This window comes from Podarcis liolepis (assembly GCF_965112155.1).
Source record: "Podarcis liolepis genome assembly, chromosome: 2".
Taxonomy (NCBI): Eukaryota; Metazoa; Chordata; class Lepidosauria; order Squamata; family Lacertidae; genus Podarcis; species Podarcis liolepis.
The window spans coordinates 62877452-62899460 of NC_139555.1; the positions used below are offsets into that span (position 1 = coordinate 62877452).

A 22009-nucleotide genomic window follows, 5' to 3' on the forward strand; every position below is an offset into this window, starting at 1 on the left:
TTCTGGGAGGGCACCTGTGCCTTGCACCCCCCCCCCAGCAGCTGGGCCTATTCCTTCCAGGATCACTTTTAGTTTAAAGGTATACGAATATGATTCTGTTCTAGGTTTTTGGGTTGTTTTTAATTGCATTTTTAATTTATGGCTTTAAATTCCTATCAAGAGTATAAACCAGATTTCCCCAACCTGGCGCTCTCCGGATGTTTTTGGGCTCCCAACTCCCATCAGCCCCAGTCAGTTTTGCCAATGGCCAGACTTTATGGGAATTGTCCAGACATCTGGAGGGCACTAGGGTTGGGGAAACAGGCATAAAGCCACTTAGAACTCCGATAAGGATTTAACGCAGTTCCGTAGCGATAGCAGTTTTATAGTGGGTTAGGCTCTCAATGAGAATTGGCATTAAAAATGTGTGCTCTGAAGGAGATTTATTTTGGAATGTGTCAGGCCTGAAATAAATTGTATCTTCAAGTACCTCGAGTTCTTTCATCTTCTTTCCTCCTCTGCAAAAGTCAAATAGCTCTAGGGTGGAGCTGGGTCATTGGTGTTTTCTGGTGGTTGGTAGCAATGATAGTACCTCATTAACACAAGGGTGAGAAAAGATGCTTGTGATGCATTTGAAAAATTATTTTCCTATTCATTGACAAATCTGTCATTGGCAGAATTTCCCTCCTTTGCAGTAGTTTTTATTTTTATTTTTAATGTGTTCTTTCTTTTTCTCTCTCTCTCTCTCCCTTTCCTGTAGTGGCTTAAAGCACGAAGTAAAGAATAAAAATATGCTGGGAGCATTCAAGGGAAAGAAACTGTTTGTTTATATTTTTAAAGAAAAGAAAATGGGAATGTCAAAGACTTGATTCCAGTATTTATAACTATTTTTAACTGTGACTTTTAGAGCTAAGCATTGCTAACAGTTGATCTGGCTATTTGCTTGGGAATAAGACATGCCCCGATTGCTTGGCCAATGGAGAAGATGCAGCTACTGTAACTGACGGAATGTGAGGAAGACAAACACCTTTGATTATTCAATCCTGAATCCAGCAATTACTTTTACGGCTATCTCTACTTCCTCCTTCACCCAATCCCAACCCTTAAGAGTTATATTTTTTAAAGGAAAAGATTGCCTCCCCCTCTTTTCATACTACATTAAAGGAAGAAGTTTGATGTCTCTGCAATGTCCATCCAGAAATTGTGTTCACTATGTACAAAACCCTGTTGATTCTAGGTTGGCTTGTACTTTTCTCTCCCTCTCTTTCTTTTTTTAAATAATAGTATACAATAAAACCATAGTAACTGGGAAAAGCACATGTGTGTTATTTGGAAACTGAAAATGTGTAAATCTCTTGGCTGCAGCTAAACAATTCCGAAGGATTTGGTCAGCTGCACACAGCTGTCATGTTGTGTTGAACCGGCTCATGTCTTTGTGGTTTGTTTGTTTCGTTCTTAAAGTGAGCCAAGCTTCCAGCCCTCGTGGTTTTCACAGGAAGGTTTATGGAAATGTATGTTCCGTTTCTCTCGCTTTGGTTGTTAACCAGTTAATTGGAGTCTTCTCTCAGTCATCCACCTCTATGGACAAGAGCCCCATATTAGTAGGTTATCTTTTATTTTTTTTAACTTTACAAAGACTTACAGTTAAAATCATCTTTGAGTTCACTAATAAAGCAGTGATCATATATTCAAAGGGTATAATTAGTATGTCATAAGCGTGGGTGCTCGTCTATCATCTATCACTAATATATATCCACTCTGCTGGCTTGCTTGTGTAATTGAAGAAACATTCACTTATATTTGCTTTGGATGCGGGAGAAGCCTGTTCTTTGCCCAGATAGATTTATATAGCCTTACCTACAATTCCAGTATTCTCTTGCTAGAAACTACTAAAGCAAGTTCTAGAGCTATGCTAGCAAATGCAAAGGGTACACAACCAACTCCATAGGGTACAGCATTTGGGGTTTCAGGATTCACAACTATATTTAAACCTTACATAAGGTAATGCCTCCATTCCTCTAGACCATCAGGACCCTGATTCCCATCAGCCCCAGCCAGCATGACTCAGGGTGACAGCAGTTCATACCCATGTATGTAAAGAACACTCGATAATTTCCCTTTAAAGCAGCACAAACTCAGGGCAAAAAGGAGAAACGTTTGGCAAACCCTCACCACGATCAACTCCTGCTTGGAAACCTATGCCCCCATTGTGGAAGGACGTGTGGATCCAGAACTGGGCTCCACAGTCACTTACAGCCTCACTGTTAAGACTGTGTTCATGGAAGGCACCCTTACTCGGCTACGAGTGATCACCAAAGAACAAATAAATGAAGGGTTCAGTAGAAATCTTCTACCTCTTGTAAGACTTATCTAAAATCAGGAGGAATCCAGTGGGGAAAGAGTAAGGGGAATTAAACATAGAGTAATAAACCTTTGAAGAATATATTTGGAAAGCAATTTTATATTCTCTCCCCCCCCACCCCCATTCGAGGGAAACGGATATTTCATTGCAGAAGATGTGCTCACTGTCTCAGAATCCTATTGTTATTCACACACATTCAGTAAATGTTCCCCTATTCATGGAGCCTGATTAGCCACAAGAATCACTGCAGGGTTTATGGGGGGGGGGGAGAGAGATCCTCTCTGCATGAGCTGAATAATTGAGGAAAACATCGCCCTTTCTTGCTTGAAGCATTTTGCTGCTAAAGCTGTGGTTGTACAAGGGTTACTTCTCTAAAAAGGTAATTCAGGGCTCAGCTCAGCAGGCTATTATATTTAATCAACCTACTTTTCCCTCCTCCATTAAGGATAATGCTTAAGCCTAGGAATTTGAGAAGTGGTTGCGGCTAACATAATTCAGGAAATCAATACAGAAGCAAAAAACGAGAGCAAACTGGAGAAGATAAGCTGGGCTTCTTGAGCTGATGCAGCTGGTGCTACTGCTTGCCTTGTTTGCTTGGCCTTCCTAAAGAAAGGAGAGAAATGAGAAAGGTGCATTAGAAGTCAAGCCCCAGAAAGGTTTCCTAGTAATAGAGGCAGAAATTGATGGAAAGCACACAAAAAGGCAACCCACACAAAACTTGTGTTGTTCTCCCTCTTAAAGTTAATGGTGCCTTTAATTGTTAGGCCTTGAGGTGGGGAGGTATCCTAATTTGGCTTGTATACCTATCGTTCTCCACATGCACCCCACCCCCCCACTAAACCCACTCTGCCTTTGACACCTAGAGAATATCTGTATTTCAGGCTTTAAAAAAAGATAGGCAGAGGCTGGATGTGCCACATAGAAGGCCTTGGCAACTGTAGGAACTGTGTCGCCCATTCAATTGTAAGGTAAAGGTAAAGGGGCCCCTGACCATTAGGTCCAGTCGTGGCCAACTCTGGGGTTGTGGCGCTCATCTCGCTTTATTGGCTGAGGGAGCTGGCGTACAGTTTCTGGGTCATGTGGCCAGCATGACTAAGCCGCTTCTGGTGAACCAGAGCAGCACACGGAAACACCATTTACCTTCCCGCCCGAGCGGTACCTATTTATCTACTTGCACTTTGACATGCTTTTGAACTGCTAGGTTGGCAGGAGCTGGGACCAAGCAATGGGAGCTCACCCTGTTGCGGGGATTCAAACTGCCGACCTTCTGATCGGCAAGTCCTAGGCTCTGTGGTTTAACCCACAGCGCCACCCGCGTCCCTATTCAATCTGTACAGACTGTTTAAAAAAGTTTAAAAACAAAGTTTAAACAAGTTTAAAAACAAAGTACTTGGCTTGCTCTCTTGTGTATGTAGCTGAGAACACCAGCACTGAAATGAAAGGTGCCTTCAAGGTGAACTCCTAGGCTCCCCTGAACTAAGCCAGCTACTTTCAGGGAGGATAAGGTGAACAATGGCTCCTGCCATGATGACTGTATGCTCCCTCTAAGATCAGAGTCACCATGCCTCTGATTTGCCAGTCACTGGGAACAACAGAGAGAGTGCTATGATCCTCATCTCCTGCTTGTGGGCTCCCTATGGACATCAGGTTGGCCACTATGGGGGTAAAACAATGGTGGGCTTAGACAGGTCTTTGGTTTGAGCCAGCAAAATTCTTAAGTTACCTCAATCATTTAGTTACTGAAGATCAGCTGAGAAGCTGTCACATTCTCAGTATCACCAGCTGTCACGTTCACCAGTTGCCCTTTTCCTGGAAAAGGGAGGAAGAGAGAGAGATTAGCACTTTCCAATGCCCTAAGATGTCCTCTTCTTTCCACATCACCTTTAGGATGCTTCCTACCAGTTTCTGCTTTCTCATGTTCAGCCAGCAGCACAATTGTTTGTTTTTCATCTATCTTATTATTATTTTTAGTAATACACAAAATTATTAACATTTGGCCATATTATTTTCCACTGCCTGTAGAGAGAAAGGTCATTTGAAATCTGACAAATGGGCACTGGACGATTTGTATCTTTAGTCCAATCAACAACGCAAAGTTGTGTACTTAATGGCAAGTGGGTATATATTGGTTTTATGATTTTTGAGAGGCACTATCCCTCTGGATGCAAGTTGAATGGAATCACCATTAGGGAGATGGCTGTTCTACTCAGATTCTACTTAGGCATCTGGTTGGCCACTCTGAGAACAGGGTGCTGGGCTAGATCTGCCATTGGCCTCATCCAGCAGAGTTCTTATGATTTAAGTTTTTTTCTGCATAGGCTGTGACTAATTCCAATAATTTTTTTTCTGGTTTTTTTTTTTTTCATTTGACTAATTCCAAGTTTTGTTTTGTTTCTTGAGAATGTGTTAGATTGGCATAATGATAATGACACAAATGAAGATGTTGGGTTTTCTGAGATTTCTATGCGCTGTAAGGTCATAATGTTTTAAATGATTTGCCATGGCTGTTGCATTTGCTTGTTACATTTGGAAAAAGCTTACTCAGGGGCAGATATCAGGTAGAAATCTGAAGCACAAAGATAGGGGAAACTTCCTTAACTGTTCACAACAGTCTTCCCACTTTCTTGATGTGGGTGGTGGTAGTGGTGGTGGTAAGAGAATGACACAAGTTCAGTCATCAAGCAGGACTAAGTGCAACCAACAAGGCTATTTTTTCACATCAGGTTGCCTCGTGATATTGACCAAACACCATCCCCATGGTGAAGCCACAAGGAACATACGGCACACGCATGCAGAAATCAAAGTGGGTTTATCTTCCAGGCAAGGAAAAACAATGTGAATTTGGCAGCAACAAGTATTGGCTCCACAACCAGACGACCCAAATTCTGCCACCAAAGTATTTTGTACAAAACTAGACAAAAATGCTCTAACTGCACTGCCTATGTAATAAGAGCTTCTCAGGGAAGTCTGGCATGGTGGATGTGGAAAGTAGTCAATGTGGTTCACACACAGTTGTGTTGTGACTCTTGGGAATCGCAGCACCCCAGCCCACCCTGCCTATATCTCCAAAAAAACTCCACTGCCTGACTTCATCTCTTCTATTTAGAAAAAGTAAATAACACTGCTCCAGCTGCAACAATGGCTGTTGCACTGCAAACACTCTGGCTGTGTTTAGGACTCAAGTCCAGGTGGGGGTGGGGGGAGAGACTCATTAGCTCCTAGGACTTGGGCCATTAAAATGTTGCTCCCTAACTCTAGATAATCCAGCTTACTCAAGAATATAAAGGACATCTGCTTGCTTATTAACTCCTTTCCCCCTTGATAGGAAACAGAAGCTCTTTACCAGTGCAGTCCAGTGGCCCACGGACTTTAGTAGTGCCCTCAACCATGGTGCCATTTTTGTAGACGCACCAGCAAAAGCCAGTGCTACCATGGCATTGCTTAGGCAGATAGTCGCCATTTTCATCGCACTTGGCACAGAATCTTCCCAGGTGGACACCCCGACCACATTCTTCTGTCTGGCACTTGGTTTGCACTTTAAACAGAAACAAAAACAGAAACTTCAGTGTGCACAGTTGATTGCCAGCTGCTAGCACTGCCCTTTGATGCAACTGTAACTACAACTGAACAGCTCCCTTGCCTTGCTTGAGACACATGGCTAAGTTCAGAGGTAAAGCTTTCCCTGCACCATAGCACTTCAGGTGGTAAGTTGGCACCAAATACTTGAATGCTCCCCGCTTATAGAAAAATAGCACAGCTGGAAGCATTCCCCAACTCCACAGAAGCGGCTTTGAAATTGAAAGTCCAGGAGAAACAATCCCTTTTGGTTTGGCTGAATGTATCAACTGCCTCCTAATATGAGAAGAGGCTGTTTCATTGTGGCTGCACCATGGGAAAGTAAAGGGGGGATGTGAGGAAAGAATTGCTTTTTGTAACAATATGCCCGTTTAATTAGGACAGCTATTTTATTGGGATGGCTCCCAGGGAACCCATTTAGCCTAATGAGAGCAAATGCTAATGAGTACTGCTTAATGGAGGCAGTATTAATATAAATTCTGCTAATGGGAATGTGTCCGACCACTGCTGAGTGGCTAATTGGTATGAAAATCTCGGCTGCGGGCTTTTATTTCAGAAACAGCTGAAATCGCAGAAGGAGGAATCATTCTTTTTTTAAGCATTGCATTGGTGCCCAAATTTGGGACAGGAAAGTGGTTGGCCATGTCGGTGTCCAAATTCAAGACTGTGTGTCATTAATAAGGCTCTCCCTCTCTCTGCGTGTGACTGTTAAAATTGTTTCAGTAGGGTTTCCTTTTTCTTTTCAAAAAAATATTTGAAGTGGGCCTTAATTCAAACAACAGGTCTTCTTTCATCATGGGTGCATCATTTAGCTTAGATAATTGCAGTTTCAAATGAATTGCTCTTTGCCAATCACTCTTCCCAGGGGCAGACCGTGTTTTGCTTCTGCTGTGATGAGCGAAAAGAGACTTTTTTAAAACCAGTGGATCTATAACATGAAGACCTCGTTCATTGAATTGCAAGTCAGCAGAGAGCTCCCTTTTACAGCCACTGTTTCCTTTGAAGAGACAGCAAGTGGCTTTGGGCTCAAGCTGTGCTCTACATCAAGCATATTTCAGTAGTAAAATGGTCAGTATCACAACATGTCGAAACAGGTTTTTCACATCTTCTGCCAAGGAAGACATTCATTTTTTGCTGTTTTCATTATTAGGTCCCTCAGTGTAGAACAGCAGCCAAGGCAATGCAGAATTTGTTTAAAATGTAACAAACAACTGTACAGTATAAAGATGTTCCATACCTAGACAACCAATACAGAAGTTGTTGGAAGGCCTCTCTGAAATCCAGAGGTGCAGTGCCACTGTTGAGAGTGTCCTACTCTTGGCCCCATGAGTTTTCAATTGAGATAAAGAAGAAAACCTCACCCCCAAAAACCAAGGTCTCCACAGCAGATCTCTTAGGACACAGAAGCTAGTAGACTGGGCAGTGTTCCTGCAGATAGACCATCCATATGGAAGCCAGCAACTAAACAAGGCCCAGAAGCTAATGGAGGGAGCTAATGGAGATGAGCCCACAGAAGTCAAATATGTTTCCATGTTTTGAGTACAAGGCAAAGTTAAGCACTTTTAAGTTGCGCTGATCCTACGTCCTATGCCTCAATCCTATACACGCTCACCTGGCAATAAGTCTGACCAAGCATCCTGGCATTTACTTCTGAAGAGGCATATACAGGATTATCGTATTAAGCACATTCCCAGGTCTTCCAGTCACAAGATTCATACTGGAAGGGACTTGGAGAGCACACAGCAGCTCACTGGGGAGCCGGTGCTGTTCATGCATGCCCTCCTTTGTGGCGTCCACAGGATGCCATCTTCATCAAAATGCCATTCCGTGATCTCATCCACTCTCTGGAAACAGTGGATATGGATCAAACACCAACTGGGTGCTGCACAGAAGTTGCATGCGTGAGCAGTGTCTAGTGAACAGTAAGCAGCCGTGTGGAATCGCTCTTCGAGTGCTTAGATTTGCCGCTGAAAATAGGTGGTCCTGGCCAAGGAATTGCACCCAGGTGGGCAACGCTTTCTGGCAGCACCTTTTAGCAGCCTCCTTCAGCAGCAACGTTCTGAAATACGTTGTAGGGCTAAACCTTTGTGCCTTGCATAGAAAGGCCAAGAAATAGTGAATGAACTGCAGCTGGAAGGGAGAATACTGGGCTTGGGTGGTCTTTGTGTTAAGGGTGAGCAGTCTTTTTTCCCCAGCCCAAAGCTTGCCAGGTTAATTGGAGCTACAAGGCTTTCGCCAACTAATTACTAGATTTACACTTGCAAATGAACTCCAGCTGGGAGAGCATTGCCTGTGAGTGGCTCTCACACTCTGGCTTGCTTGAGGCTAGTGGGGCTGTGCATTGGGCTGGATCCAACCAACTGTGGGAGTTCTCAGGTTAATGCAAATTTGCTGCTTCCCTCCCATCATTTCAGCCCCCTGTGCCCCTGAAAAGCTGAATGAGATGTAGGATGGGGAACTGCAGGTGAAGAGGGAAGCCTGCAGAAATTGCAGGTGCCCCTTGTATGAGAGGAAGTGCCTTCCACTCACATCCTTCAGATCCATACCAATGCAAGGGACATGGAGCCGCCGGTACAAAGAGCAACACTGTGCTGAGTTCTCCTCCACAAGCACACCTGTAACAGTTTCTAGCCACTTTGTGTCGTGATGTCTTCGTGCTGTGCATTACAGTGATACCTTGGTTTACAAACTTAATCCTTTCCTGTTCTTAAACCAAGGCGTGCTTTCCCATAGCAGCGGGGGACTTAATTTACAAATGGAACACACTCAACAGGAAGCGAAACATATTCTGCTTCCAAGGCAAACTAAAACACCTACTTCCAGGTTTGCAGCGTTCCAAGTTGTTCATAAACTAAGCTGTTCTTAAGCCAAGGTACTTCTAAGTTGGGGCTGTGTGGAAACACATGATGATGTATCACTGGTTAAGTGATGCTCTGCGTTCAGGCCCAGCGCAAGCAATTGCCCAGGACAGGCACTGGCCAAGGACCCTAGAGGCCCAGAAGCCAGCCCCCCCCCGGCCCAATCCTGTTGTGCTGCCTTGCCACCTTCTTCACTGGGCCTCTGGAAAGCCGTTTTAATGGTGGTTGTGCTGCTTTTGAATGGGAGCCAAGCTCTGCTCCTGTCCATGATGACTATCTGCCATTTTTATTTACCCACAATATAAGGCCCCAGACCATACATCTATAAAACCGCCCACCACTGGTGGTGTTTTCGTTACCATGAAAGAAAAAGAAAAGGCACAGCTGCATTGGAAGGGTGTTTGGGGGGGGCATGGGTGGCACCATGTTGCGGGCTCCATAAATTCTGGTGCCAGTCCTGTCCATGTTCCAAAATAAAGAGGAGACCTCCACACAGGGCTATCATTTTCAGCAGCAGCTCAACATCCTGTATAATATCTCCTTCCACCCCCAAGTCATCAGCATACATTAACAGTAGTCTTCTGGCATGCAGCAGAGCCCTTTCAGTCCCTCCTACAGAAATGTACCGTTTCTAGTACATTGGGATTTTGTTTCACATGATTTCCTGCATCTCTTTAGGATCTGAAGCTGCAGCAAAATGGAATGTTTTCTGTTGTGCTGTGATTTGAGCCCTTCAGAGAATTTGCGTCCATCACCCTTAGAATTCCTTTCAGTGCTACAGTCCTTGCATACCTTGTTCAGCTGGAATCTCATTCTTGGCCATTTGGAAGAGCAGCCACTTGTGCATCCAGGTTTCAAAAGACTGCAAGAGATCAAATGCAGTTAATAAAAGGCATCCCTATCCACAAATAAATAAATGTAAGTTAACAACTGTATAATTGCCAAATGATGAGAAGTCCACCATATGTTTCACTGCTGGGTGAACGCCACTGTACACTGCAGGAAAGGGCTTTGATATAGTTCAGTCAATTTTAACTACACTAATAAACCTGAGGCTTTGTTGGCATAATTAACAGAGGTCCAGCGCTGCGGTCCCTTCACGGAAGAACTCCCTGCTGCCAGTTCCCAAACATAATTCCTAGAATCTCAGGCATTTAGCAAGTTTAACTGAGGCCTATTTAAATCCCACACATGAACAACTCAAAACACTAGATAGCAGTCAAGAGCAAACTAGAAGGCATTGCAAGTGACAATGGATACTTGTACTCTTTTCCTGAGCACAAGAGGGGAAGGACTAGAATCCCTTCCAAAGTCTTAGATTCCAACAAGAATAAGTCCCAAGGCAAATAAAATTAACAGGGTAGAGAGCTTCTAGGGCATGAGACTCAATCTCAGGGACATGGGTTTGAGCCTCACATTAGGTGAAATATTCCTGTATTGCAGGGGGCTGGCTAGGCGATCCTCGTGGTCCCTTCCAACTCTATGATCTGTTAAATGAGATATTGCCTATCCACTGTGACACCATGTTCTCTTCAGGACGGGGAGGAGCGGGGAGAGGATTCTGTGAAAGATGGCAGCACTTACCTTCCAGTCCTCAAAATCCAGGCGGTTCTTCAGAGTATTCATATTTTCCATGAAGCTCTTTTTCAGTTCAGGAAATTTTATGAGAGGGTTTGATTGCTGTAGGGAGGAATATGTTAACAAACGTTATGTAAGGAAAGTAAGTCTGCTGGAGGCCCAGAAAGAGATCACCTAGCAAAGCAAGACTATGCTCAAAGGATTGGGTCAGGACTGGCGGCATGTGAAATACCAACTCCATCTCATGAATTCAACCAGATACAGTGATGGTGAGGTCCAACCAGAGAGCATGGCAGCAGACTCATTTGTAGGAGTTGAGTCACCAGCACAGTCTTCTAAGGCAGGCTGCTGGTTTAAAGTGCAAAAGGTACAGGTGGGAGGGACTGCTGAACTATCTCTGCTCCCCCCCCCCGACCTTTTCATCCTAAAGCTGCCTCCCTCAACTGCTCCTCACTGCCTTGGAGAGCTCAAAGTTTGGATGCAAATCCTTTTAAGAGGAAAACAGCCACAGCAGAATGATTTCAAAGGGAACATACAAACAGAGAGGAGGACTCCTCTCCTGTCCTTGGGTCCTTTCAAGCCACAAGCCAACTGATTAGCTTTTTCGCTGGCATAGCTTTTGCATATTCTGGTGGCTGTTTTGGAACAGTTAAATTTGTTTATGTCAATAGTTGTATTATTGGGTTTAATTATTTTTGGGTTATAGTGTTTTGCTGCCAATTTCCTAAATACCTTGGGTTTCTTTGGGACATTGGGCAGGACATGGGTTTTGGGGAGGAAAATACAAAGAAATAAGCAAGCAAGTGCATGCAGTGACAAGCTGAGGTAAAAAGAAACACCTTTGCTTTCCCTAAAATTTAATGACAATTATTCACAGCATGCACCACAAACTCTCACTGTCTGAATGTTTATCTAAACTCCCTATTATCTAATCCATCTTTGTCCACATAGCCCCATATTACGAGTATGCCAATTTATCTAAGTTTCTCATTTAACAGATGCCTGCCATGCCACCCTCCAAGGTCATTTGGTGTCATGGACTGGCAGGATGATGGGGATTCTGACGAGGTGTGTAACTGGGGCTGGGACACAATGGGGCAAGCAGGGGATGAGGAAGGATGTACTCACAGAGTGATGGGGAATGGCAAGGAGCCAGAGATGCAGGACCCATCACCAGAGCCAGAGGGCCACTGTCTCCATGAACATGGTGGGCTCTGAGGCGTAGGGGGCAGCAGGAGGGGTGCTCTAGGAGGCTGAGGCAGGCAAGGACCCACAGCCCAGCTCACTAGCTGGCCAGGTGGGGCTCGCTAGCTCTGGGAGGAGGGATGTGATTCCTTAGCAGGAGTGGGCTTGGAACAGGTGAGGGTCACATGCCTCATCAAGCCCAGATGTTGCAATCAGCATGCAGAGTATAAAAGGGAAGTAGAGCTGAGGTGTTTTATCTGCTCAGCTGCCCATATTCATTGTCTTGGATGCTCCTGGACCTCTGCAGGACTGTGCTTTGGCTCTGGACTGTATCCTGACTGCTGGACTTGACTACTTGGAATGACCCTGGACTGCGTTTCCTGATCTTTGGGCTTCATATGGATTGACCCTTGGGCTTTGAACTTGGCATACTGACTTGCTGCCAGGTAGGTCAGGGGTTCAGGACACTTGGCAGATTTAATTGGTGCAGTAGTGCCTTCTCTGGGTGCAGGAAAGTTTCCAAAGTGTATATGTAGTTCAGAACCTGTGCGTTATTCACGGTTAATGTTATGACACTTAGGCTACAGTCCTTGGATCTAGAGGTATAGGCACATGGGAAAGAAAGGCATAGGTTGCTGCAATTGTGCCTTGCTGCTTTTCATGCTGAAGAAATAACCAACTATTCAATCTAGCAGTACTAACTGATGCACTAAAAGCAATTAAACCCATGTGCCTGTCCACCCTTCCCTCATTTGGATCCCTGCATAAATGCCATATCCCCAATCCTTCCCGGGAACGCAAACACACCTGTCAGATACTGTGGCTGGAAAACAAATAATATGTTAGTGATTTTTAGGAACATAAAGAATATCTTGTTCTGTGCTACGAGTTGCAGCCAACAAAGTTGTGCCTGTGCACCCTCTACCTCCCTCTTCAAATCTGCCCCGGTGGGTTGGGTGGCCCACAGGAAGAGGAGTGCTAGAGGGTGTTCCATTGAGCAAGTGAAAGTTATTGGGCTAACAGGATGACTTTGTGGGATTCAGCCCTAGGCCTCCAGCAGCTGAGTCTATAGCTGCAAACTTGAGTACTCTCCATCTAAGACAAGCAGAACTGTTGCACAGGCAAAGAGACGAGGCTCTTACCATGAGTAGACGTTTGATCTGGTCTTCAGTGCTATTGGTCAGCTTCATTTTATCCTCTGGAGACTGTAGAAGAGACGACAACAAAGAAGTTGAAATATCGTAATAGATCTAGGATTCCAGAGTCTGTTAGTGAATGGTAGAAATTAAAAAATGGTAGTATTTAGATAATATGAAGGGAAATGCAAGCTACAGAACTGTGCCAGACATGGGTTAGCTTATGCAAACCAGTCTGCTGCAGCCAGCTAAGTGCAGAGTCATTGAGAAACAATGGGGAGTCAGGTGCTGGGCCATTTAGGACAATTGGCAATGCACAAAGCAATCCTCCCCCCCCCATGCCCCAGGAGTGGGCAAAGACAGGAGATTTGGGAGGTTACCAAGGTGATCGAGGCATGATATCACAGGAAAAATTGTCCTTTTGAAATCTAAAGGTGTTCTGGGAACAAGGAAAATGTAGGAATGGATGACATTGGATGGAGAAGGCTGCACCGAGAGACCAGGAGCCATGACTGCCTGGGCGTAGCCAGGATTTATGTTACGGGGGCAGGCTTTATGTTGGGGGGGGGGCAGAACTGAGCTATCTGTGACACGATTGGTTGGTTAAGTATTTTTATTTACTTACTTGATTGGGATGGTAGCTGCCCCCACCCCACCCCCTTGGCTATGCCCATGCATGACTGACTGCTGTTTTGAACCCCAAAGCTATGAGAGAGGCAATGAGAAACACTCTTGGGGTGTTCTGTTCTGCACCCCCTCCATTGAAGACTCCAGGTGTAAATATGTGTACGATAAACCTTATTTCTTAAAGACGCTAGCCTCCACTGTGCCACGGTTTTCCCAACAGAAACACAGCCCTGGGTGAGTGCCTAGAATACCCCTGGAATCTTGCTACTGCTTGGCATAGATTGGGGGTGGCATGCAACTTTTGTCACACTATGAAGCTGCTCCTTGCCCCATCCCACAGAGCAGACTACACAAAGGGCTCTTCCCTGTCCTTCACACACTGCAACAGATACAATGGACTTACTTACACCCAGGTCTCTTTGAACTCAACGTGAAAATTTAGTTGCAACTTTTTTTGTGATGCAGATCTCATTTAAGTATCGTTGACTTAAAGGGAAACAACATGGAATGAACTTCAATCGGAATCCAAGCCATTAGTATGAACTTCCTCCCAAGGGTTCTGGGGTGTCCCTAAACCAGCTTTGGCACCATTCCCTGGTTGCCGCCACCTCTAGGGAACGTTGGCAAGGAAGGCTAATTTCCTGGCAAACCATTCCTGCATACTGCAAGGTGACCAAATAAGAACAGAGAACAGAGCTGGCCTAATAGGCTGTCAGCTTCACTCATGTCACATTGACTCATGTCAAGTTGAGCCAACTCACTCTCCCTGCTCTGAAGCTGCTGTTTCAAATGGAATCTCTCTGCACAGCTTAATTTGAGGCAGGACCTGTCAGTTTCAAGAGCCTAACATTTATTTCCAACACTGGTGTAAGGTCTAGGTGCTGGGAGCATTGCAATACTAGCCAGGAGGGTTGTTTTTGTATTGGCAGACTGGTTGGAAAGGAAAGGCCCCAGAAGACAGAGTGAATGTCTTCCCCCTCATCCATAGCTATCCCCTGCAAGTTGTATGGATGAAAAGGAGAGGTTCCGAGGCAGCAGGCAACCCTAACACCACCCCGCCCTGTGCTAGTTAAGCAATTGTCATCTTTACCTCTTCATCTGGGTCCCTCATGACCATAGGCATAATGTTGGCCATTGCCATCCTCTTCTGGTTAACTGCCTTGGGAGCTGCAGGAGAAAAGAGTGGTGCAATTAAACATGTAGGGAGATTTTTTAAAAAGTGGTCTCCCCCAAGGATATTCCTCTTATACAGATGAGTCAAACATACAAGAGTACAAATTATATTGCACAGAGAGTTCATGACTTCAATCAAGGTGTCTGAGCTGGACTCAAAAGTGGAAACTTATACTTGTCGTCCGTCCCCCCCAGTAGCAGACATCCCCACCCCATCTCATATTAGAAACAGCTTTCCAAACTCTACGCCTGGGAGGGAAATCCCTCGAAACTGTCCAAAGGCTCAGATAGCTTTTTGTAAAAAAGGATTATTCAAACTAATGGAGGACACCATGCTGCCATCGAGCTATACCCCTTCGCATATCCAAATATATTACGAAGGGCTCTTGCAGAACTGACAACACTAACCTACTCATCCACGCTAACTACAGGGTGCACAACCTTGCCCAAGTTGTACCGTGTCGGACTTCAGGGGCAGAATGCTTCTTTTCATGTTTTTGTAAATTGATATAAACTGTTAATGTACAATATATAACAGTCATGAAAGCAACTCAAGAGCAGAATATAAACTGAAGCTATAAAACTCACAATAAGCATGACTAAACCTGATCAGAACAGGGTGACTGCACCCCAGATTAAAATGTCAGCATTCTGAATCTGTAGATCTGTTTTCCTTTCTTTGGGAGGAGGGGTGGGATATAAATTTAATAAATATAGTAAACTATCATCTGGTCTGTCTATCTAAGCAGACAAGAGATGGCTATTGGGATTCAAGTGCATAAACAGCTGACAGACCCAGGCTCAGTCCCTTCAGCTCTGATTTGCACAATTAACACACAAAATTGAGAAATGTTTTAAGAATTCAGAATGCTTGCAAATATATCATGGTTAAACTTAAAGGTTAGACAGTGTAGGAGTGGGGGAGAGGGCAGGAAGAGGAAGAAGGAAGCTACTAACCATGAGGGAGATTGTTGGCCAGCGACTGCAGTTTCAGCTCAGTGGCGGTCTTGGTTACTTTGGAAATCTGGGTGTTGTGCTGATACACAAAGTAGCCAGTCACTGCCTGGCCCGCAATAAGCAAGGCTATCAGGATGGAAAAGGCAGCATAGACAGGTTTACGGCTGGAAGAACTCCTGCAAGATATAAAAGAGGCATGTCAGTTTGTCCAATCAGTGGTCCAGATGTCCAGGTTGAGAGCTTATTTTCTTAGAACAGGTTTGGATTCACCTGCATGCAAATTACCAAGGCACGGAATATCTCTGGCTTGTAACACAAACAGAATGCTTTGACTTGGTTAACTAAGGGCTAAATTAGGTGAAATGGGTTTATTAAAAGTTTCTTTAATAAACAACAACCATAGAAAAGGAGGGAAAGTGGAGTTGGGCCATGGTAATAAGAGTTACACACACACACACACACAATTTTGCTGATCAAAAGTATCCAGTTCCAAAGCTTACATTTGCACTACATGGCAATACATATGTGTGCATTTATATTTTTTTACATGGGTCAAATTGTAGCTGGGAGGTGGGATCTAAAATGTGGGGATAGTACAGAAGGAGGAAACTGATAAAGCTTCGCTCTTGCCACCTCTCCTTTCTCCCACATAGCTTCTTTAAACTTCTTTTTTTTAGTGTGGGAAATCTGATCCTGGATCTCTTGCCATCTTTGGTCCTAAGGTATGATTCTGAAGACTTGAGGTTACTCAGCTTATCAGAGGTTCCTCAAGTGAGATGCTTAGTGAATGGTAGACAAGCTTCCTTACAGGCAACTTAACCATCACTACTAATGGTCTTCTAAACTGCATAACAGCAAGTGATCATTGGCCATGTTGGCTAGGCGTAATGAGAGTTGCAGCACCACTGGAGGGCACCACATTGGCTAAGCTGTCAGCTAAGCCTCTGAGGAGTCACATGGTTCCCCAAAACACAGTCTGGAAATCAGAAGAGTTCTACACAATTTAAGATTAATTCCTGAGTGCAAGATAGAGACAGGATGCGCTCAACATCTGCTTATCAGGATTCTCCCCTTGGTTCCACCAGGACCGCAATTCCCTTTTTACAGTTCCTTTTCCCCGAGCTACTCATACAGTATTTAACAGCCCTTCACCCTGATGGAAAACACCATGGGGGAAATTGCCAAGCTGTAGCCAGTCATTATCTGTTCTGCTTGTCACCTCACTTGTTGCTAGGCAGACAGAATGTGAAAAGTAAGAAATGTTTGGAGATCCAATGCCATAGGCTTTAATGCAGTAAAAGCTGTATGATTGCAATAATTATACAAGTGTGTGTGTGTGTGTGTGTGTAATTAGAATCATAGAACTGTTGAGTTTGAAGGGACCCCAAGGGTCGTCTAGTACAACCCCCTGCAGGAATTCTCTCCCCCCCCCCACTCTTGCAGCCTGTAGATTGCATCAGAATAAGTGTTTTCACTTGTATCACATAATCAGTGCCTTTTTCTGGGGGGGACGCAGGGGTACGCATACCCCTAAACGTTTTGTGAATCTTTGTACTTTTGTCCATTTACTGTATTTTTCCTGATTTGAACTATAAAACGGTTTTTTTCTTGAGTCAAAATGAGAATACCCCTAAACATTTTTAAAGGGGAAAAAGCACTGCGCATAATTATGATTAGTCATCACAACAGTGGGGCTCAGAGAAACCTCCCCGCACCCACATTCAAATAATACATCGACTAGCCCATGGATACATGGATATGCCAAGTGGCGCACTTGTGTGCGTATGAAGGTATTCTGCATGCATACCAGTACAGGAATGTAGATCTCTTGTGCATTAGCAGTGGAGCAGGGGGTTCCCTAAGCCAATCCAGCCCACCCCTTACATGGAGGAGCTCAATGCAAGTAAGTCAGGAGGCACACTGAAGCTGCTATGAGCCTCATTGATTTTTGATTCTTTTTTTAAGTATGATTTTATTAATGGGGTAAGTAGCAATTTGGGTGGGGTGGGGGAAGTTCATTGGGGAAATAGTGAAAGGGGAAAAGGATAATTCTTTTCCATATGCTGTGGTTCCATATTGGATGTCTCTTTCGATGTCCCCTTTCCCCTCCCCACAGCTACATTTTAAAGAGATGGAGACACATTTAGGCATGTCTGTTGTAATGTGAAGTTTGACCTTCAGTTACATCAATAATTCTCCCTGTATTTATTAGGGCTGTCACCAGATTAAAGATACCTTGACAGTTGATCAATCATAGGCGTTTTACTCAGTCGAGTAAATTCGCATTAATCTGCACATGAATAAAGCAACTTTAACACACACAACAAAGTGTTCTCTTTCAAATGGTGCATGCATGTGTTATGTGCAGCAGATACCCCCTGAGAAATACTCATTTCTGTGATTAAAAGGAGAATGATGCCATTTTTTTAAAAAAAGAAAAAGGTTTATTTGCTTTAAAATGAAACACAAATGCAGATATTTCCAACTGAATTCTCATATAACCATAAACACAAACACAGTTAAATATAAATCAATCATTTGCAACATTTCAGATAAATAACTAACATTTTGAAAATATGTTCTAGTGCCAAGAATCAACAAATGTTTAGTAGTTCTAAATACCTTTGTTATGCTTCTCTTCTACCTTTTCTATAACGAGCAAGCTTTGCAATAATGGCATATTAATCTCTTCTAAACTACTGCCTGTCGCACACATTGTTTTGTGAGTACTTTTATTAACAACAATTAACTTTTAGAAAGAGTACTCAATCACTCACAGCAGCTTATTATTCAATCAGAAGAATTATAATTCTACTAAACATTGAAGTCCTATTATTTATGTCCCCTGTCATGTACATTCAAGACTTAAAAACCCTAGCTAAATTCATCCGCTTTAAATGTTCTGGATCTGATTCAGAGAGGAATGTAATGCTTGTTGCTTTAAAAAAAACCCATCTCCAGTACAGTTTAGCGCCATCCTGTAGGACAAAAAGGTTGCTATAATGTTTAAGTATGGATATTAACTTTCTGAACACCCTTCTCCCTAGTAACAAGTGACATCATCATATCTCTATTATTTGATTGGCTTTGGCTGTTCAGTAATTCCCCAAAATGGTCACTGTTGTTAAAAAATCATTATTCGCCATATAAAAATGAAAAGACAAGGAACCTGAGAACATGACATGCATTTCTTAGTGTGCCTCCATTTTGTAGGTGTGGTGCAGGGGTTAGAGAGGTTGGCTTGCATGTGAAAACCCAGGTTCAAATCAAGCTTACTAGGTGCTTTTTTCAGTTCTTTAACCCAGACAATTTTATGGGGCTGTTATGATGCTAAAATGTTGTATTTTGGAGTTTCTTGAGGGAAACAAGTAACTGGAAAGCAGTTGCATTCCATCTTCTCCTCCCTCAAAAGTAAAGTAACTTTTCGGGCCAGGGGAAAAAAGAGTAAGGGGGGGGGGGGTAGGAACAGATCCTCAGACCAAAAAAATACTTAGTATTTAGTGGTCGCTAAGAAAACCAGGATTTTGTTTTTTGTTTTAACGGAAGAGATGTTTGGATTGGCTGTTTAATATTAGCAATGGGACTGAATATTATGCTAAACAGAAATTCTTAATCCTATTTGCAGAATACATGGTGTTTACAAAAATCTAAATTGAATCCTGAAATACAGCGCAAGGGGGGGCTGTTTTATATTAATACTCTCAATAATCAATATTAGAAACAGTTCCCAATTCTTTACAGCACCTGCTTAATCTACCAGAAGGTACAGTGTGATGCAGCAAACAAACAAACAAACAAACAAACAAACAAACAAACAAACAAACCCTAAAGGCTGCATCAACAGAAGTGAAGAGTCATCATCAAGGGAAGTTATAGTCAAGCTCTATTTTGCCTTGGTCAGACCACACCAGGCACACTGTGTCCAGTTCTGTGCGCCACAACTTAAGATGGATATCGCACAGTGCTATTTTTCTGAAAAAAGAGGTGGTGGAACTCACCATGAACTCCTCCCTTGTTCTCTTACAACGGTGCCCACCTGAGAGGTGCCAGAACTCAAAAAAAAGCCCTGGATATTGACAAGCTGGAACATGAGGAGGGTGACCAAGATAATAAAGGGTCTGGAAACCAAGCCTTATGAGGAATGGTTGAGGGGGTTGAGGGCGACTGAGAGGAGATAACCTTCTTCAAATATCTAAAGGGCTGTCATATGGAAGATGGAGCAAGATTGTTTTCTCCTGCTCTGGAGGCTAGGACCCAAACCAATGGCTTCAAGTTACAAGAAAGAAGATTTTGACTAAACACCAGGAAGAACTTTCTAGCAGTAAGAGCTGCTTGATAGTGGAAAGACTCTCTTGGGACTTACGGGGCAGGCTTTATGTTGAGGGGGGGAAGAACCTCAGTTAGTGAAGTATTTTGTACTGATTTACTTGATTTAGGGCGGCAGCTGCCCCTTCCTGCCCCCTCTTGGCTACGCCCATGACCTGGGAGGCTGTGGACTTTCATTCCTTGGAGATTTTTAAGCAGCGGTTGGATGCATAGCTGTCAACCTTTCCCTTTTCTTGCGAGGAATCCTATTTGGAATAAGGGAATTTCCCTTAAAAAAGGGGAAACGTTGACAGCTGGTCATTCAATCATAGCTATCAGGCATTATTTAGTTGAGATTCCTACATTACAGGGGTTGGTACCTCAGGGTAAATGTCAACTGTACAATTCTCTGATTCTATAATTCTATGAAACAGTGAAGTTCTAACAGTTATACTCTGTCATGTAAATTCAAGACTAGACAGCCCAAGCAGAAGTTACTCACTTTAAATGTGATCTGATTCATAAGCAGAATATAATGCTTGTTGCTTTAAAAATAAAAATCCATCTCCAGTATAGTTTAGCTCCATATAACTCAACATGCGGGACAGAAAGTCTGCTATAATGTTAAAGTATGGATATTAATTTTCTGAACACCTTTCTCCCTAGCAACAAGTGACATCACCATGTCTCTATTATCTGATTGGCTTTGGCTGTTTGGTTTGGCAGGAACTGCCTATTGCCTGCGTCGCAGCAGTGTAATTCCCCAAAATGGTCACCGTTGTTAAGAAATCATTATTCGCCATGTATTAATAAAAAGACAAGAAACCTGAAAGGGTGACATACAAAATGGAGGCACACTAAGAAAAGTAAGTGTGGTGCAAGGGCTAGAGAGGTTGGTTTGCTTGTGGAAACCCAGGCACAAATCCTTACTAAACAATCAAGCTCACACTCTGATATTTTTTACTTTCCATTTCCTCCTCCCTCAAAAGTAAAATAGCCTTTCCAGCGGGATAAAAAGGTAAGAAAGAAAGAACACACACCCTCCCCTCAAATGCTTAGTGGTGGCTGGTAAATACAAAAGTTCCAAAGAATTGTTATAAAATATAGGGCTGAGACTATATAAAACACACCAATCGCCCCTTATTTGGAGAGGTGCAGGCAAGAATAAAAGTTAAAGAGCATCAATTGCACCAAACTTTTCCTTTCAGTTACGAAAAACAGCCCAACACTAACTGTGGCAGAACTAACTGTAGCAAAGGTCTGCAATTCAGCATGAGGAGAAATATAAAATAGCTTTGTTCGAACCTCGCTGGTTTGCAAACAAGCAGGAGTCATTTCTGCAACGCAATCCTATTCCCAAGTCTCACTCTGTACAAAGGGGCTTACTCGCAGGTAAATGCATACAGGTTTGCAGCTTCAGTTAATTCCACCACCACCCAACTTAGGCCACTAATTTTTTTTTAGCCTTTCTGTTTTAGCCTTTCATTTTAGAGGGATTGAAAGCAGAGTACCATACCTTACCATAACTTTCTGCCCACATAGTTGGGACCTGCTGGCAGTTACACAGAAAGTACACACAGTTACACTACCTCTTGGCCTGATACAACATCATGAGCAACACAAGGTTCCACCCTACCACCATCAAAAAGAAAAGGAAAGGAAAAAAAGATGCAAAATGTCCAAGACCAGTCCAGTTATTTTGGTACCTGAGACAGAAAATCCTGCAAACACCTTCCCACCTCTCCAGCAATAAAAATATAACACACGTTAAATACCTTTCAATATGATGCCTCTTCATGATATCTAAAACCTACTGATTGAGGCAGCTGCCACACTTTGCTTAATGGTGGGGCTGGCACTGCCAGGCTGCCTTTCTAGTGGGCAGAGAGTTTACAGTGGGAAACCTTGATGCTTATTTACCCCATACAAATTATTAAAAGTGCAAGGTAGGGGGGGGGAGAACACACAGGCAATCATATGTACCTTTCTGGCACTGGAGCAGAGCCAGTGTATGTATTGGGGAGAAGGTTGTTCCTGTCATCTTCCATGGTGCTGTCTCTTTTGATGTTCTTCTTGGAGACTGCAAGTTAAGATGTTCTGCCTGGGACCAGCAAGGGCTCTATAAAGGTTGCTGCAGTCCTCAGAAGCTTCTAGAAGCACAGAAATGGGAAGTGAAAGTTGCAGGACCTAAAGAATTGGAAAAACCCTTCAAGTCCTTCCTCCACCCCCACCAGTACCAACACACAGGTCGTAAGCAAATTATCCCAGCTTTA

General features: G+C 43.5%; 2 protein-coding genes across 2 annotated transcripts in view; one reads left to right on the top strand and one right to left on the bottom strand.

Annotated features, from left to right (window-relative positions):
* The window catches only part of TCOF1 (treacle ribosome biogenesis factor 1), a 41888-nt gene extending 39290 nt beyond the window's left edge, over positions 1 to 2598 (top strand). The window contains exon 18 of the mRNA XM_083488331.1: positions 740 to 2598. The gene's annotated coding sequence lies outside the window, so the exon portion shown is untranslated. The remainder of the gene's footprint in view (positions 1 to 739) is intronic.
* CD74 (CD74 molecule) lies at positions 1578 to 22009 on the bottom strand. Its single transcript, XM_083488524.1, has 9 exons — positions 21720 to 22009; positions 15432 to 15607; positions 14392 to 14468; positions 12681 to 12743; positions 10360 to 10455; positions 9568 to 9637; positions 5685 to 5876; positions 4065 to 4150; positions 1578 to 2944 (listed from the first exon to the last, which is right to left on the bottom strand). The coding sequence occupies exons 1-8, from the start codon at positions 21782 to 21784 to the stop codon at positions 4074 to 4076; spliced, it is 816 nt and encodes a 271-aa protein (XP_083344650.1). The 5' UTR covers positions 21785 to 22009; the 3' UTR covers positions 1578 to 2944; positions 4065 to 4073.